At 41.4% G+C, this 17,195-nt stretch overlaps 1 protein-coding gene across 2 annotated transcripts in view; it reads left to right on the top strand.

Annotated features, from left to right (window-relative positions):
* The first annotated feature begins 5,053 nt into the window (after nt 1-5,053).
* Nucleotides 5,054-17,195, top strand: part of LOC126401727 (methyl-CpG-binding domain protein 5-like) — a 47,004-nt gene continuing 34,862 nt past the window's right edge. The window contains exons 1-2 of one of the 2 annotated variants that reach the window (XM_050063187.1): nt 5,054-5,099; nt 15,434-16,025. In XM_050063187.1, coding sequence (XP_049919144.1) covers nt 15,913-16,025 — 113 coding nt within the window. In that variant the 5' untranslated portion in view covers nt 5,054-5,099; nt 15,434-15,912. Of the gene's footprint in view, nt 5,100-5,157; nt 5,198-15,433; nt 16,026-17,195 lie in introns of those variants that run through there. The other variant, XM_050063188.1, reaches the window with a different exon arrangement.

Here is a 17,195-nt window from a genome sequence, read left to right as displayed (position 1 = left end):
CATTATTATTATTATTATTACTTTAAGATTAAATTACATTTTAGATAATTCTTTTTTTTAAATAAAGTTATAATAATGATAATAATATATGTTGTTGTTTCTGTTTTAATTATTTAAGAATATCTAAAATTATTCATAAAATTCATATTATTATAATTAATTGTAAATATTATATTATTTAAAAATCAAAAGAATAATTCAATATATAAAAACTTGAAAATAAAAGTAAATGAAAATATTTATTATAATAAATTATGTTGTTACCATATAAAAATATTTAAATCATTCTAAAAATTCATGTTATTAGAATTAATTGTAAATATGATTATTATTTTTAAAAAATAAAAGAATTATTCAAAATATAAAAACTTTAAAATAAAAGTAAATTAAACTATGTATTATTATAAAATACGTTGTTGTTATCATGTAAAAAATATTTAAATTATTCTAAAAATTCATATTATTAGAATTAATTGTAAATATTATTATTATTTTTAGAAATTAAAAGAATTGTTCAAAATATAAAAACTTTAAAATAAAAATAAATTAAACTATGTATTATTATAAAATACGTTGTTGTTATCATGTAAAAATATTTAAATTATTCTAAAAATTCATATTAGAATTAATTGTAAACTTTATTATTATTATTATTATTAAGAATTAAAAGAATTATTCAAAATACAAAAACTAAAATAAAAGTAAATTAAAATATGTATTCTAATAAAATATGTTGTTATCATGTAAAAAATATTTTAAATCATTTTTACATTTCAACTAATATTAGAATTAATTTTAATTATTGTTGGTTAAAAAGGAAATTAATTATTTAAAAAATGTTTGAAGAATAAATTAAAGTAAATAATAATAATGATAATATATGTTGTTGTTATTATTGTTGTTGCTACACTTATTGAAAATACTATTAGATTTAATTTTGATTATTATTGTCATAGAAAATAAAATAATTATTTAAAAATATTAAAACTTAAAAATAAAATTGAACTTTAATTAAATATGTTGTTATAAAAAAGTAGTATATAGCGATTTATGTACATTAATCAACATTTTATTTGTCTTTAAAAGCATCTTTGAAATGACCACATCTTTGAGCATTTGCATTTGCAGCAGTGTTTTTGTCTAGAGAAATAGTATCTTACAAATACTTTGCAAATACATGATGTAAATAATTTTAGTAACACCCAGGTTTATAGCTGAAATGTTTAACACAATACGCGTCTTTTTGTTTATCTTTTTATTCTGTCTTCAAACCTCCTTATTATTTTTTTCAGTGTGTGTTTCTTGCTTTTAGTCTTTTTATTGCATTTACTTTTATTTGTGTGGTTTTATTGTTTTTATTTCTACTTGTCATAATCATCTGTCTAATTCCTGATGTTTTTACATCTTATCTCTTGTTTCATTTTCCTTAATTTTTTTCTTTGCTTTAGTTCTGCATTAGTTTGTCTTCTATTGTTATGTTGCCTCTGGGGTATCTTGCTGCTGCTTTCAAAGCACTTTGTAAACTCTGCTTTTAAAGGTGCCATATAAATAAATATTATTATTACATTTTCTCTTAATTTCAGCCCATATATCCCACCTTGCAGTCTTTACTCTCAGACAAGCAACATCTACTCAGGACTCAGTAATAAATTTTAATTTCAGAAAACATCTGTGTGATCCTGACAAAATTTGGAGGTGTGATGAAAAGCATTTCCAAAGATGACACTGATTGCCCTACCAGAGGCAATTATATGCAATTATAAATTACATTTTTTTAAGCCATAACCGCCACCGCTGCTCTGACTTTGATAAAATTAGGAGGGATGGTTCATCTGAAAGGCTGCGCAACATCTTTTACTCACTCACAATGATGACGGAGCTCTGGAGATACTTAAACGCTTCCTGTGGCTTTTGGTTGACTGATGAAAAAAGCACAATAAACCACCAGATATCTCGCAAATCGTCTCCCGGTCTCCGCTCACATTTAGCCTGTCACATTATTCTAAAATACGGCTCTCGGCTCACACATTCAGCTCTGTGTTTGCCCTTAAAAATATATGAAGCACTCCTTTTAGAGCAGCCATACACTGAATTAATTTAACGTCTCCTCAGGTTTGACCTTCAGACAGAACTCCAGCATTTGCACCCTGAGCTGCGTCTCCTTTTCACTTCAGATGACTGAACTCCTCCATCTTTGAGCTTTTGTGACCTTTATTTATCCAGGGAAATTATTTTGCTGAGCGTCTCTTTTTGCTTCACCGCCGCTGTGTTTCATATTTTTATATTCTCATAAACACATATAACTGGGAAACAACCACAACACTGCAGTTTGTACTTTTTCATCTCCAGTAGAAATTTATTTTTCTGTATTCCACTCATATTATTTTAATAATTCAACAATGTCTCATAACAGTTGATGAATTGCTAGAGGTGATGCAGCCAGTGTTAATAGTTTTAAAATTAAAACCTTCCAATTACTGTAATTAGTTATCAACATTACAACAATTTGCAGCTAATAGTATTAATCTTGTTAACACAATACGCCTCATTAATGTGACACAATACCTCCGAGCTATCAGCTGCCATTAATGGGATTATTATTAGTGAGTTTTATTACATCAACAAGGAGGTGACTGTGTTTTATTTTAACCCTGACAAAGAATATTTGCTTTGAATATTACGTGTCTGTTCTCTGCTGTCAATTGTGTTAAATACTGAGGTTTAATGTGAGTTTTAAATAATCACACAGGTGTTTTTTACAGTTGTAAATATGTTTTTCTTTCCTGTTAATCTATACAGTATATTAATTATGCACAGACTTGAACACACATCACATCCATCACTGCTGTAAAACTACATACTGAAACCACCCTGGGTGTGTTGGTTGTTGATGTTCTGGGACGCTGTGTCAACTTCTGCCTGTTACATGTATTGTCTTCTTTCAAAATAAACTTCTGTTTTCACAGGAGATGTACAGTTTGCATACAGTTTCTTTCAAAATAAAAGCACTATGTCAGTACACCGTGAATTGACACTTTTGTCCTCTAACAACTAACGCACGTGGTTGGGTTGAGGACAGAAGAACAGGGTTTGGCTTTATAATCTTTGGACAGGCGGGACTTTCACCGCCTTAACTTTAGTTCTTGTCCTGCTGTGTTTCTCCCTGACGCCACCAAGCGCTGTTAAACTTTAACCGCGACCGGCTCCATATCATGCTGACGTTAAAGGACGGCTTTTTTCATCACTGTCTAACACCGGAAGTCACTGCCTAAGTGTCAGATTTCGACAACTTCGGAGCGAGACCAGGTTGTTAATGGCCACAGAAACAAAAATGTGCCATCAAAATGTTTGCTTTCAGCAGCTGGAGGCGCTTTTTTGTAATTGTTTATGAGAATTAGGCTTTTTGTTCGCAGTTTATGTGTTGCTACGCACCTCACGTTTCTACACTCTAGGCGCCTGGCGTTTTTGCCGGCGCGCTCTGAACTAGCTCTAAAAAGTTGTTTGGAAAAACGTCATTTGAACTCTGTTTTTGACATTTTTCCAAGCAACTTTTTATGTCGGGGCTTCAGGACACTTGGATCACTACGGACGAGCAGTATGGAGATATTTTGTGGTTTCAATTATGTGTTTTTGGACGTTTGAATCTGGGGCGCCGTCAGCCTCCATTAGGTGGAGTTGTGTTGCTACCTCCTCTCCCCTTGGATCTCCGCAAGTGATGTGAGGACTCTAAAACTTCACCTGAGCCTCCCTCGGCATATGGGTGAGAAGATAATGGCTGAATTTTCATGTTGGGTGCACTATCCCTTTAAGATAATGGCTGAATTTTCATGTTGGGTGCACTATCCCTTTAAGCTAGTTTTCTGTTTTTAGCATGTAGCTTTCCATTCGTCACACCTGCGGCCCACTGAATATGCACAATAGTGTATCTCCTGCTGGCCCCGCCCACAAATTCCTGCTCAGTTCAACTCTACATTGTGATGACATCACGGTTTTTTAAGCCGTTGTTCTTTGCTCCAAATATAAAACCTCCATAGATCAAAAATTCATGCAGAAGAAGTCATGATTGACCTTGTTTCCAGGTCAAGGTGTGATGTCAACAAGATTAGCTGCAAGGCTGAGCAGTGTTCTTCGGGGCCCAATTTACCAATCCTAAGTCCCACTTCCTTAGTTACTGTTGCTAAGTGGACGAGTTTGACAATAAGAAACATGGCAGTGTCAGTTATGTTTCGCCGGGTGCCTCGGTGTTTATTAGATAGTTTCTGGAAGTCAGCGAAAACTGCTCCTGCACTTTGTGTTGTGTGTCACCTGTATGTCTTCAGAATGCTCATGGATAAAGCATAATTTACCTGTAGTTGAGTTTATCATGGCTGTAATAGCATATTACTATTGATTATTGAAGTGATGAGCTGTCAGCTATTAAATTAATCAACTAATTTGATAATTGATGAATTATTTAAGTAATTTCCTCAGGAAAAAATATCATATTTGTCTGATTCCAGCTCCTTAAATGTAAATATGTTCTGGTTTCTTTCCTCCTCTGTGATAGCAAACTGAATGTCTATGGGTTTGGACAAAAGAAGACATTTGAGGACGTCATCTCGGGCTTCAGGAAACACTGATTTTCATTATTTTTCACCATTTTCTGACATTTTAGAGACCGAACAACTGATCAAATATGTGAGAAACTGTTAGTTGCGGCCCTTTTCCCCCCAAGAAAGGTCACTGTCTTTTATTCTGTCACAGGATTCAAGTCAAATAAGTGAAATAACAGGATGATTCCCTCTCGTGGTGAAGCTCAGGGGCCCCTGGAGGCCCCCAGACCCCACTGTGGGAGCCTCACTGATCACTACATCCCTGTGTGAGTCACCCCACCCACACATCCAGTCGTTCCTCACTCATTTCATAATTTCATTCCCAACTTTTTTCCTTTTTTCTTTGCCATGCAGAGCTTATGTATCTGAGCTCTGGGGGTAACGTGCATCACCTCTCCCATCTGCTGGCTGCTCCTGCCTGCCTGCCTGCCGCGCATGCGCAGTGCGGCTCTCCATCATTTCCAATATCCCAGTGTAGGAGAACCAGCAGAGGCAGAGAACTAATGGGTAGGCTTCTTATTCTTATTTTTCCAAAGGTCAGAAACGCGCTGCCGCTCGCCCGTGTCACGGTTTCGGTGCCGGTATGCATTCGCAGGGATGCCCGGGTAAGAAGGAGCTGTTTACGGTTTGATTTGACGCAGACAGAAACGTTAGTGCCTGAAAAGCGTCTCTCTCTTCTTCTTCTTCGCTCTCTCTCTCTGCAAACGCAACGGGTTTGCACGGCTGTTAGCTAGCATGCTAAGCTAACCCGTGCTAACTCGGCCTGGCCCTGGCCTTGCCTGGCCCCCTTGGCTCGAAACCCCAACGCGGGCCTTGGTGCGTTTTACTTCGACAATATGGAGTCGGAATCTGGGCTGCGGGTCCCCAACGTGCCCGGTGGCGGTTTCGCTTCGCCAATTAAACGCCAAAACGTTACTAGCGTAGCCGAGCTCGCCCTCTAATTCATTTTCGTTACAACAAGCTAGCTGGCTAGCTTACCCAAGTAACGGTAGCTAGACAGCTGACGCTTGGCATGCTAACCCCCCAGCTAGTTCAGATGCTGTGTCCAATGCATCAAACAGCACAGGCACACAGCACTGATCCCGCTTGTTGACACGGTCACTTCTTCACGCCGAGGCCCGCACACGGTGGAGCTCCAGCCGCACGTCTCACCCCGTCACAAACCAAACATTGAACGCCACACGGCTGTGGCTTAATAAAGCAACACTTGGCACAGTTGATAAGCAGTCTGGCTAATGTTCACCAGGCTAATTGGCTATTATCTAACGCTCAGGCACCTATGGTTGCTCTGGTAATGTACACAAGCGGTTGTCATGTCCTCCACATTTGGGGGAAAAGTCTTGTCATGGACCTCGCGACGCAGCCAACTTGTGTAGCTGTCAACTTTGAAGGCTGCTGCAGGACAATATGGCTAATTTACCCCTGAAGCTAGCCTGTAGCCAGCTCTGTGGGGTTACAGCAAGATTTAAATGCTAGGTGGAGAATTAATGGATTTAATCTAGTCTGGAGAGAGCAGTGGTGGATGTCTTGGGTCAGTGACAGGAGAGCAGGGCTCACTGCTGTTACATTTTGGTGTTGCACAGTTTGTCCTTTTATCATGCCCAGGATTATGCTCCATAAACAGTGCATGCTTTGTGCAGGTACCTATTCTGTGCTTTGCTTCATTTGACAGCATGTGACAGCCCCTGCTCTCTTGGCACTGGATGCATTTTTAGATATTTTAAATGCACAGCTTGAAATGCACCAAAAATGTCCTGCACAGCAGTGAGCAGGGACATTTGTGACCATAAACGTGCCCCAGACTAACTAGTCAGTAGAGCATGCTATGTGATAAACTTCCTAAATATCGAAGATGACATGTAATACCACTGCAGCCCTCTATTTGACAGCATGTGACGGACGCTGATTTCTTGGCATTAAATGCATTTTTAGATATTTTAAGCATGGAGTCCAGATTTAAATGCAGTGAAAGTGTCGTGCACAGAAGAAGGCAGGGATGTTTGTGACCATAAACGTGCCCCAGACTGCCTTATATAGAGCATATGACATGATAAACCTCCTAAACGTGGAAGATGACATGAAATGTTGCTGTAATCCTGTGTTGCTTTATTTGACAGACCCTGATTTCTTGGCGCTAATTGCATTTTTAAGTAAAGGTTTTGAGTGAACGGCTCAAAATGCAGATTTGAATGCACAGAAAGTGTCCTGCACAGAAGTGGGCAGCAACATTTGTGACCATTAACGTGCCCCAGACTGCCTTATACAGAGCATATGACATGATTAACCTCTTGAACATTGAAATGAAATGTTGCTGTAATCCTGACAACATTTGACAGACCCTGAGTTCTTGGCGCCAAATGCATTTTTAAATATTTTAAGTGGCTTTAATTGCAGATTTAAATGCATCAAAAATGTCCTGCACAGAGGTGGCCAGCGACATTTGTGACCATTAACGTATCCCAGACCTCCTTATATAGAGCATACTACATGATAAACTTCCTAAACACGGAAGATGACATGTAATGCCACTGCAGTCCTCATATTTACCTCTGTTGCTTCATTTGACAGCATGTGACAGACCTTGTTCTCTTGGCTTTAATTGCATTTTTAGGTATTTTAAGCTTAAAACGCAGATTTAAATGCACCAAAAACATCCTGCACAGACGTGGGCAGGGACATGTGTGACCACAAACGTGCACTGGATTGCCTCATATAGAGTATAGTGCGTCATTAACTTCCGAAACATTTGCTTTATTTGATGGCATATGACATACCCTGATGTTTTGTTACTTAATGCATTTTTAGATATTTTAAGTGGACAGGTTTAAATGCATCATCCTGCACAGAAGAAGCAGGGACATTTGTGACCGCCTTATATAGAACATACATGATAAACTCCCTAAACATGGAAGATGACATGTAATACCGCTGCAACCCTGTGTTGCTGTATTTGACAGCGTGTGCCAGACCCTGATTTCTTGGCACATTTGTAGATATTTTAAGTGTCTTTAAATGCAGATTTAAATGCACCAAAATGTCTTGTTTAGAAGTGGGCAGGACATTTGTGACCATAAACGTTCCCCAGACTGTCTTATGATTTTAAATGGTTAAACACCAAACTCACACAATAACACAAACTAAGTAACTGATCGAAATAAATAGCTCTAAATAGCTTTATTCGTTTTGCACTCATTGGTGTCACTACAGCCCAAAATGCTGGTAAACTCCAGTTCTCCTGCAGTCATCATTTAAAGATCCCATCCTGATCTGAGTCATGAGTCAGCGGGTGAAGTTTACCAGCTGCCGCACCAGCTAGCTAGCAGATAAAAAGTTTCCGTGTCCCGGTCAGGATGACTCAAGACAATTAGACGTGATTGTGGGTTGGACAGACCTTAAAGGCAACTCCAATGATCACAACAGCAAATAAAGAGCTGCTGCTGGGGTGCATTCACGTCCCTGTAGAATCAGGACAAGACAGACAGAAAGGGACGTCTTGACCACGCAGTGAGATGCACACGAGCCACTTTGTCTGATCATATTCTTTCAAATTTGGACATTGAGAGAGAACATTTTCATTTACATAAGCTGCCATCCTTAATGGACTGCAAATTCAGTTACTCAGGAACCTTTGGCTGCAGTTCCACTTGTCATTTTGATGCGATTTCTTATCTTAAACATTTTCTTTCTTCCTTTCTGAGGCTGCATTGCTGCAAGTCCACAGTGGCTGTATTTATGTCTTCTTCTGCATTAACTCTTGCTCCGTACTGCTCGTATGAAGTTTGCAGCTGGATTGAGTCCAAGCTGTGTAGAATTCCCATCGCTTCTTCTTCTTCTTCCTCCTCTCCCCCAAAATATGTTTACAGTGGTGCTGCATCTTTTCCTAAAACAGTAAATGCTTTTATTATCGCCGATTGCTTTCACTTTTCATCTCTCACCTTTTCACACAGGTCTGATTTACTGTCCCGAGTGCCACAAAATGCAGTCTTGTCTCAAATCGCAGACATTAGTGACTGTGCAGTGACGTCAGGCTTCATGTTACTATCCTTGTCATTTATTAAGGGCATTCCTCCCCAGCATCATTTGTGAGGGCAAAACAATATTGACAACAACAGCACATGCTAAGGACAAAACGAGGACACGGGGGAACATTTACAGGACTAAATTTAGGGTCCACTCCCAAAATGATCCTCCACTGCTTTGTCTCAAAGCTACACAATTTCCTTTTGTTTTTCTAGCAGTGATTGTAGAGCATCTTGAAATCATAGTATCTTCTCTACATGCGCTCTTGGCACTAATAAGACATGATCCACAGTTGCTTAGTGTGATAGCGATGTGTGCTTATCAAGCTTGATGCTGTAAAATCGGGGTCGACTAACATTCTGACTCTTCAACCAATCGAGCGGTTGACACAGAAATTAAAAATCTGCACGTTATCTCTAGATTAACTTGCCATGTCTTTTTTTGCTGTTGCCGGTGTTTTTTTTTTAATCCTTTGCAATGGGAAAGCCACATATTTAAAGTACGCCACAAACGGCAGCAACATTTTATGCGCCTTTTTCGGGGCAAGGGGGGGCGTGAGCAAGTAACAAAACGTGTAGCTCAGTGTGTGACGTAAACAGTGACGTGTGAGGGAAGCCACGGCTGGTCAGTCCTTCGGAGAGTCTCTCGTAAGTCGGCCCGTTCTTCACCGTCCCCGTCATCTGACGGTTAATGGCCTCTTCGTTTGCGAGGACAAGGAGGGCGCGCAATTCTTTGTCTTCCCAGTTGCTCATCTTTACAGTGTCTGTCAGGTTTGTGTTTCCCTCTTGCTACTAGCTGCTCGCTAATTCCTGCTATCAGCTGTTTCCTGTTTATCCACCGCCAGTGGCTCGCACGTGCGGCGTCATCAACAGCTCCTCCCACAAGTCTTCAACAGCTTTTCAAACTAAAAGGGTTCCGCCAATATGACTACCCTACGAGGTGGAAAATTGGGCAAAAAAGGGGCTTTTGTTTCGTAGTTCTAGTGCAGTCAGTACTCTTAAATGTAGGCCGGGTTGTTACCAGATGGTATCAGATGCGTCACTGCTCCGTACAGGTCACGCGGTGTTTCCTCTTCACTGTCAATGCAGTGGAACGTCTGCACCTTCATCATCCATGGGCGAAAGAGCAAGAGTGACAATGCTCTCTTGTCCTTTCTGGCTTCACCTTTTAGTATCGAATCAGTGTGCTAAGTAGGGCTGCAACGATTAGTCGACTAATCGATGACTACTTGACTGTTAAAATAATCGGTTACTATTCTAGTTGTCGACTAAAATATTATCGCTTATTGCAATAATTTCTGACGCAGTTAATCGCCCAGCAAAATTTGTTATCGTTAGAGATGTACCGATACCACTTTTTCCTTCCCGATACTGATTCCGATCCCTGAACTTTAGGTATCTGCCGATACCGAGTACCGATCCGATACCAGCGCGTAAAATAAAAATGGTTGGGATATGAATTGTTGTATGTCTCAACTAGGGCTGCCACGATTAGTCAACTAATCGATGACTAATCGACTATTAGAATAATCGGTGACTATTTTAGTAGTCGACTAATCGGTTTGAGTCATTTTTCATAGAACAGTATTATAAAAGTACCCAAAATACTCTTATTGCAGCTTCTTACGTTCAAATATTGGCAGCTTGACGGTGAACTAAAACCCTTTGGCGTGAGTACGAAACAAGACGAGATAATTTTGGGGTTTGGGAGAGACAGACGAACATTTTTCAACATTTTAACACATTTTTCGATAAAATGATGAGTCAAATAATCGACGGATTAGTCGACAATGAAATTATCATGAGTTGCAGCCCTAGTACTTATGACAGCTTATGACAATGGAAATGCAAAAACAGATATTTTAATGTTTAAAAAACTGAAGTCAACTGAATGAGGCTTGAGACGAGCGTCCGCCTTCCCTTCATCTAAAACAATGGCCAGAGCAAGTGCTCTACCTCATGCAGACATGTCTACTTAGGCAGATATTTCACGTTATGGCAACTGAACGCAACCAGAGTGCCTCAGCTGAGAAAGCGGTGCATCTTTTCAGCACTCTGGCGCTCCTAGCTGGGCATTTTCAGAATAGTGCCTGATGTTTCCGCTTATGAAAACCGCTCATGAAAGTAACGACAGCCACCAATGACAATTTGGCGCCCAGAAGGTATCAGCCCTACTTGATGCGATTTTTTTATTAGTCGTCATTTTGAAGATCTGCTCAATTTAGGAATTGTTGGATCAAAGCCTTCTTTAAACATTCAAAAATATGTTGTTTTCAACCGACATACCGCTCTGCGTATCATGCGTACTTAACAGCAGTGCAACACTTTATTATGAAGTCTTAAATGTGGCGTTTCTGCTCTGTGTCATTTGAAACAGGAATGTAAACGTGATACCATGCACGTATTGTACAGTTAATGAAGCTTTATAGTTCTGGCTCCATTGCATTGCATGACATTTGATGCCCTGTATCCTGACGAGGCTGAAATATATCTGCTTTTGTTCATGTTAATCTGTCGAAAAGTCCCTCAGCTATCAATTTGAATCACAGTTCTTGTGCCCTACATGTGGTACATCCATAGCCGCCATAACCCTGACGTGTAGTTCCAGTTTTGAGGCAGCGTTCCCCATCGACAGCCTAGCTACAGCAGCTGTGTGTCCCACAGTTTTAGCTGGTCCATCTTCGTCGCTGCAAGCTGCAAAGCCTACTGTCAGGCTTCAATAAAATATCCACCTTAAGATGTTTTCAATGCAGTAATAATTGAATTCATGCCGCATTTCTGGTCAGCTTTTATGTCCCCACAATGTCCCGAGTTCGACCACCTCTCTGCTCCTCTCTGTCCTTCCTCCCTGTCTCTCCGTCTCGTTCCTGCTTCTGTGAACAATAAATGCGAAAAGGCCACAAACATAATCTTAAAAAAAGATCAGCCTGCAGTAAAAGGTTACAGATTAGCAGGTACCACATGTAATTTGGACATTCTTGAGAGTCAGGAAATGGTGGGGGAGAAATGGGCAGTAAAATGGTGAGAGCTGGGATTTAAATTTGTGCTTTCATATTAGCACGGTGGCAGATTTAGATCCTGTTGCTCTGCCAAAGGTTAAGATGAAAACACTTCGCCATGGCACCTATGTATTTTTTAATCAGAATGTCTTTGGTTTGAATCTGATCCAGGACTTTTGCTGCACATCACTCCCCGTACCCCATCTTGCCTATTTCTGAATTGAGCAAACAAAATACAGAGGTTACACGTGTCACGGCCGGAGGTGTTCTCAAACAGCAACTCTGCACTGAGCACGTGTTGGAGAAATAATTTCTTGTCTCCTGTGTTGTGAACGCAACAGAAATTTCTCTGTCACCTCTGCGTTTTCCAAACATGGAGCTTCTGGGAAATGAGATTTTAACGATGTGGTGGTTTCTGTGATAGGACACTACGCACTTCTCCTGAGATGATGAGGTGCGACTGTTGCTGCAGCGTATCTCCAGATAAACAGCATACGTTTTAACTGCTGCCTCATTTTTACAAGCGCTACCCTCCGTACCTCCCTCTCTTCCTCTGTGGTGGTGTCACTGGGTTCGGTCTCAGCAGCTCACAGGGCAGTTATGAGTCAGCAGCACCGGCGGCTGAGAGGAGGCTTTGCATGGAGCTCCATCACTGACGTACTGAGTTCAGCCCGATTTACCAGCTTTGATGGGCCCCTACCAGTGTTTGAAATGTCTGAGAGAGCTGCCAGTGTTGCTGCGCAAAAAATAAAACAGCTTTTTGTCGTCTAGCCATTGTGATTAGCAGCATTTTAATGCATGCAGTGATTTCCTGATCTGTATTATTTCTTTAACTGATCAGTGTTTTCTATATAAAGCCTGATCTTGTTGTTCATTGTAAAACGTTGACTCTGAAAGCCTGGTATTGAAGGTATTCCCAAGCAGGCGTTCAGACCGAAAACAGCCCTGTGTTCAAACAACGTAAAGAGCTGCGTTGGTGGGGGTGTGTTGCTTCAGGCGCTGGTATATGACATGAAATATGATCCAGTATGAGTAACAGATCTGTGAATTTGAAGGCTTATTGAACCCCAAAAGACTGCACTACAGCTTGTAATACTCTCACATGGGATTTTACGACTATGAAAGGCATCACAGCTGTAATTGTTTTATTTTTGTGCTGCTACGATGGTTAGGTAAACAGTAGAACGTGTAGCATTGTGGTAAAAGTCGTACATCTATCAGAGAGAAATCCTTACGACTGGGGCACAACATCGGTATCGTTGGCTTGATTCAGTGGAAATGATTAAATGATTTATGCAGTGTTTTTGCTGTGATTTTTAGATTCTTATTTAGTTTTTGTTCTGTTTTTTAAGCTCTGCAGCAGCTCTCCCACCAGACTACCACAAGCATATGCACGCGCTTCATATAGTAACCCTGTGTTTCCCATACATTGTTGTATTTAATCTTTTTTCATTGTAGAGGTGTCTGCGGGTCATATCCTTCTTGTCCCGCTTTCTCTATCTCTATCTGACCAAAAATGAGCAAAAATTTAGGGGTGTCCCCGACTAAGAATCTTCATAGTCGAATCTGATTTGACAGATTTTTCCTTTAGCAGACTAATCGCCGAATCATGTTGTTTGTCCCGTCATTGATAAATGAGCTCATTTGTGTCAGTGTCCGCTCCAGAGAAAAGAGCTAAAACACCCAAATAAACAAATATAATTCTTCAGTTGGCATAAGATAATAATAATAAAAGTAAAAGGGTTATCATTTTATCTTTCTTTATTCCTTTCACTTCATCAAGGTATGATGCTCTAGATGAGCGCAGACGCGCTGCAGCCTCATGCATGTCTTCAACAGGAGTCGTTTCTGACTCGTCAGAACTTGCCATTTCATTCACAAATAAACAAAAACATCATCAAAAGGTTTAGAAACAGTTTTCCGTCTTTCTGACTTCAAGTTACTTCATTAATCAACTCAGGTTCATACAAGTTCATCCACATGGACCGTGCGTCACCGCTCTCAATTGTTTGGCCACGTCGGACAAAAAGTAGCCAAATAAAAAATCAGAGTCTATCAAGAAAACAATCAGCGGTGAAATTCGTTTCAAGACACTTCAGGTAAACGAATAATCCTTCAAAAAAGTTTGATTTGAGAGCACGTACCTCCTCCTAAGTGTTTGTTTATGCGCTCCGCCACCGTAAATCACCGTAGGCCTCGATGCTGCTCTGATGGTCCTGCAGCGCACTGACTCACCTCAACTTATTTGGATCGAGCAACTGGGTGATTTATTCTCACCTCAACTTATTTGGATCGAGCAACTGGGTGATTTATTCATGCGTAGTAATGATTTTGCCTACTGATGAAACGCACGCGTCATTTTCAATTTTTTATTAACAGAAATTAGGCTGATGTTTGTATCAGAATAGGCTATATCATGAATTACAAGAAAACAAATACATTCTTCAAGATGTTCAGCAGCAGTGAGCACCCCCATATAGTCAGAATGGTACGGTCTTGTTTCATAACCACATTTTGCGACGGCGTGACTGGCAGTCGAATCAGACTTCTCCGAATCGAATCACCGAATCATCGACTATTCGGGGTCACCCATGCAAAAATTAGCTGCTAGCCACCCCATGGTCTTTTTCGCTTTGCTCTCCACCACTGTGGACTGCTTCCCTCGGAGGAGAGCAGGCAGCAGCTCGGGAGGTGGACCTTCGGTCGGCAGCTGTAGCAGCTCGAATTAGGTCAGCACTAACCCCCCAGCGCCGGGTGTCACTGTGGGTTCATAGCCAGTGGCAGCATTTGCATTTAGGACTGAACTCTGTACTTTTAAGGTTACCGACTGAATTACATCTGTACTACCAAGACCCGATTCACGGTAAATCCTTTAGCGCCAAATAATCGGTACCTCAGACTACATCTGGGTGAGAACGCCAGGTTTAGACAGGAGACAGATGTGCCACGAAGCCTAGAAACTAGCCACAGAGCTCCAGGGTTGGCAACAGAGCTCCGCGAACTTCAGATGGGAGGCAGACTTGCTGCGAAGCCAGCCATAGAGCTCCACAGCCCCTCGCCGGCTTTCAAGTGCGCTAAGACTATCGCTGCAGTGCCGATCTACTCGATAGTTTTGGCTTCTGGTCTATTTTTTGTTGCGTAGTGTCACTGCTAGATGAGCAGACACACAAGCAGACAGACGCAGTTTACCGTCGGGTACCAGAAGCAAATTCCAGGTACCAGTCTTGTTTTAAACGTGAACTGTACTAAATCCTAGGCAGTGCCTAAACTAATCTGTGTAATGGCAGCAACAGAAAGTTTGCAGTTCAGGTGGGGCGTCAGGGCTGTCTGGTCCCCTGGATCTAAGGTTTGCGCTGGCTGGATTTGCGTTGATGTGGCCGCTGACTTGGGGTCCGTCTCCAGAACTGCTGCCCGCTCTCCTCCCGGTGAGGTGGTTTGTAGCAGCAAGGAGTGAGAGAGGGAGGACACACTGTGATTCGAGGCTCTCGCTAATGTTAGCTACATAAACGTGAACTTGAAACCATAGCTGTGAGCCTTTAGCCTCGGTTAGCAGACGGCTAAACTGTTAGCAACATTTACTCTCTATCTCTGAAATATTGATATTAACATGGTTTCTGCCCAAAGACGCCAAAATATAACTGCCTACTCCAGTTACTTCCGTTTCCAATTACGATGTAGCATTTTGCTGATGTCATAAATTGACAGGGCTTTATTCCATTAATGTCTGTCATTCCCAGAGCAGATTGAATTATGAACTTTTACTCATGCAAAACAAATGGATCCATTAATTCATGTGCATTCCTCTTCTGCTCTGCCCTCACAGGAACCATGGGAATACCACTACCCAACTGCGTTTGGGAACCAATATGTTGAACACACTCTACTTGTCCGACTGAAGGACCGAACCTGAGCGGCGAAAGACAAATGGTAAAAAGTTAATAATAGTAGACTTTCCTGTGAAAGCACAGCGACTCCTGACCCCCACTCATTCAGCCAGCATCTTCCTGAGTCGGATGGCTCTGAACGACAAGATGCAGTAATGGAAGTCCACGCAGCATTCAGCACTGTAGCCATGAAGCAGCTGAAAGGGTAGGGTCTGCCGTGAGCTCGCCTCACCCTACCCGACCACCCACCCACCACCCTACGTCGACGCATAACCCTGCAGCTCTACCCTTCTCCGCAACCCTCCCACCACCTCCTCCACCACGGCTTTGGAAGACGAACATGACGTGCATTGCGAAGACGCTGGTTGATGTCTGATAGATATACCTCTGAGGTGTCGAGCGTAAAACCAGTGGAGCAATGAATGGCGGAAAGGACTGTGAGGCGGGAGATGAGAGGCAGGCCGTCCCTGTCCAGGTCCCCATTGGCTGGCAGCGCAAGGCGGAGCACGGCGGCGGGGTCGTATATATAAGGTAAGAAGGGCAGCCCTACCGTACACCTACTGAATTCTCTCTCTCTCTCTCTCTCTCTCTCTCTTTCTTTCACCGAACTAAGATTAGCTTAATTACCTTGTTAACTCATCGTAAAACATAATTCATTCGAACTCAGCAGCTCATAAAAACCATCTGTGTAGAAATAAACCCTTAATTTACCGAGTTAGATGTAATAATATGCCATTTTTCCTTTCCGTCTCTCTCTGCGGTTGCTGGTCAGCCTTCTACCAACTCTGTAATGCTGTCACCACCACTGACAGTCGCTACTTCCTCAATTCAGCTGCCTGCTCCACCAGGATAGACTGACCTCTGGTGGTGTGTGCTGTGCACTACAGTACATCACCTCAATACAGCATCTCTGTATCAGTTTAATAGAGAGGGGACTGTCTGTGTTTTTGACGTTATTTAAAACCATACGATGGGAATTTTTAAATACCCTTGTGTACTGTAAATCCATGATACTGCCCAAGCCTATACAATATGCACGGTTTGTCCCAGCTGAGCTCGAAAATTCAAATATACTCACTCAACAATGGCATAAATCAGAGACAAGAAGCAAATAGTCTCATATTAGATGCTGGAACCATAAATTTCCCCCATTTTTGCACGAGAAATGACTTAAACGACATTCATAAGTATTAAAATTGTTGTCAGATTTATCACCTGATTGTTTATTGTCTAGTACATTAAAGCCTAGTTCACATTACATGATTTTCACCGCGATTTTGACGTCGCGGAGGATCTTGAGAGCCACCTTGGGTCGGAGGTGAGTCGGCAGATAGTCTGCCACGACGAGTCCTCATGTGTGGACAAGCCTACGAGGAAGTCGCCCCCTTGTCTGTGACTGGATATCTGGCATGCTAGAAAACTGGAGAAGTCTGACACGACTGACAAAGAGCATCAGCCAATGAGAGGCGGGATACGTCCCACGTCAGCACGCAGGTAGACTTACAAGTCAGTCTTTAGACGCTTTGCTTAAAGGGAAATTTTGGTTTATTTCAACCTGTCTCCTATCGTCCTAAATTTGTTTCAAGTGACTAGTGACATAAAAATAATAGTTAGCATGTTAGCCGTTAGCCTAGATACAGCCGGGGCGCATAGTAGCGTCAGACCTGTTAAAACGTAAGTGAACGGGCAACCTTCAAGTGC

Source organism: Epinephelus moara, chromosome 15 (assembly GCF_006386435.1).
Source record: "Epinephelus moara isolate mb chromosome 15, YSFRI_EMoa_1.0, whole genome shotgun sequence".
Classification (NCBI taxonomy): Eukaryota; Metazoa; Chordata; class Actinopteri; order Perciformes; family Serranidae; genus Epinephelus; species Epinephelus moara.
Note: the sequence above shows the minus strand (reverse complement) of the source record. Positions and strands in the feature narration are given on the sequence as shown.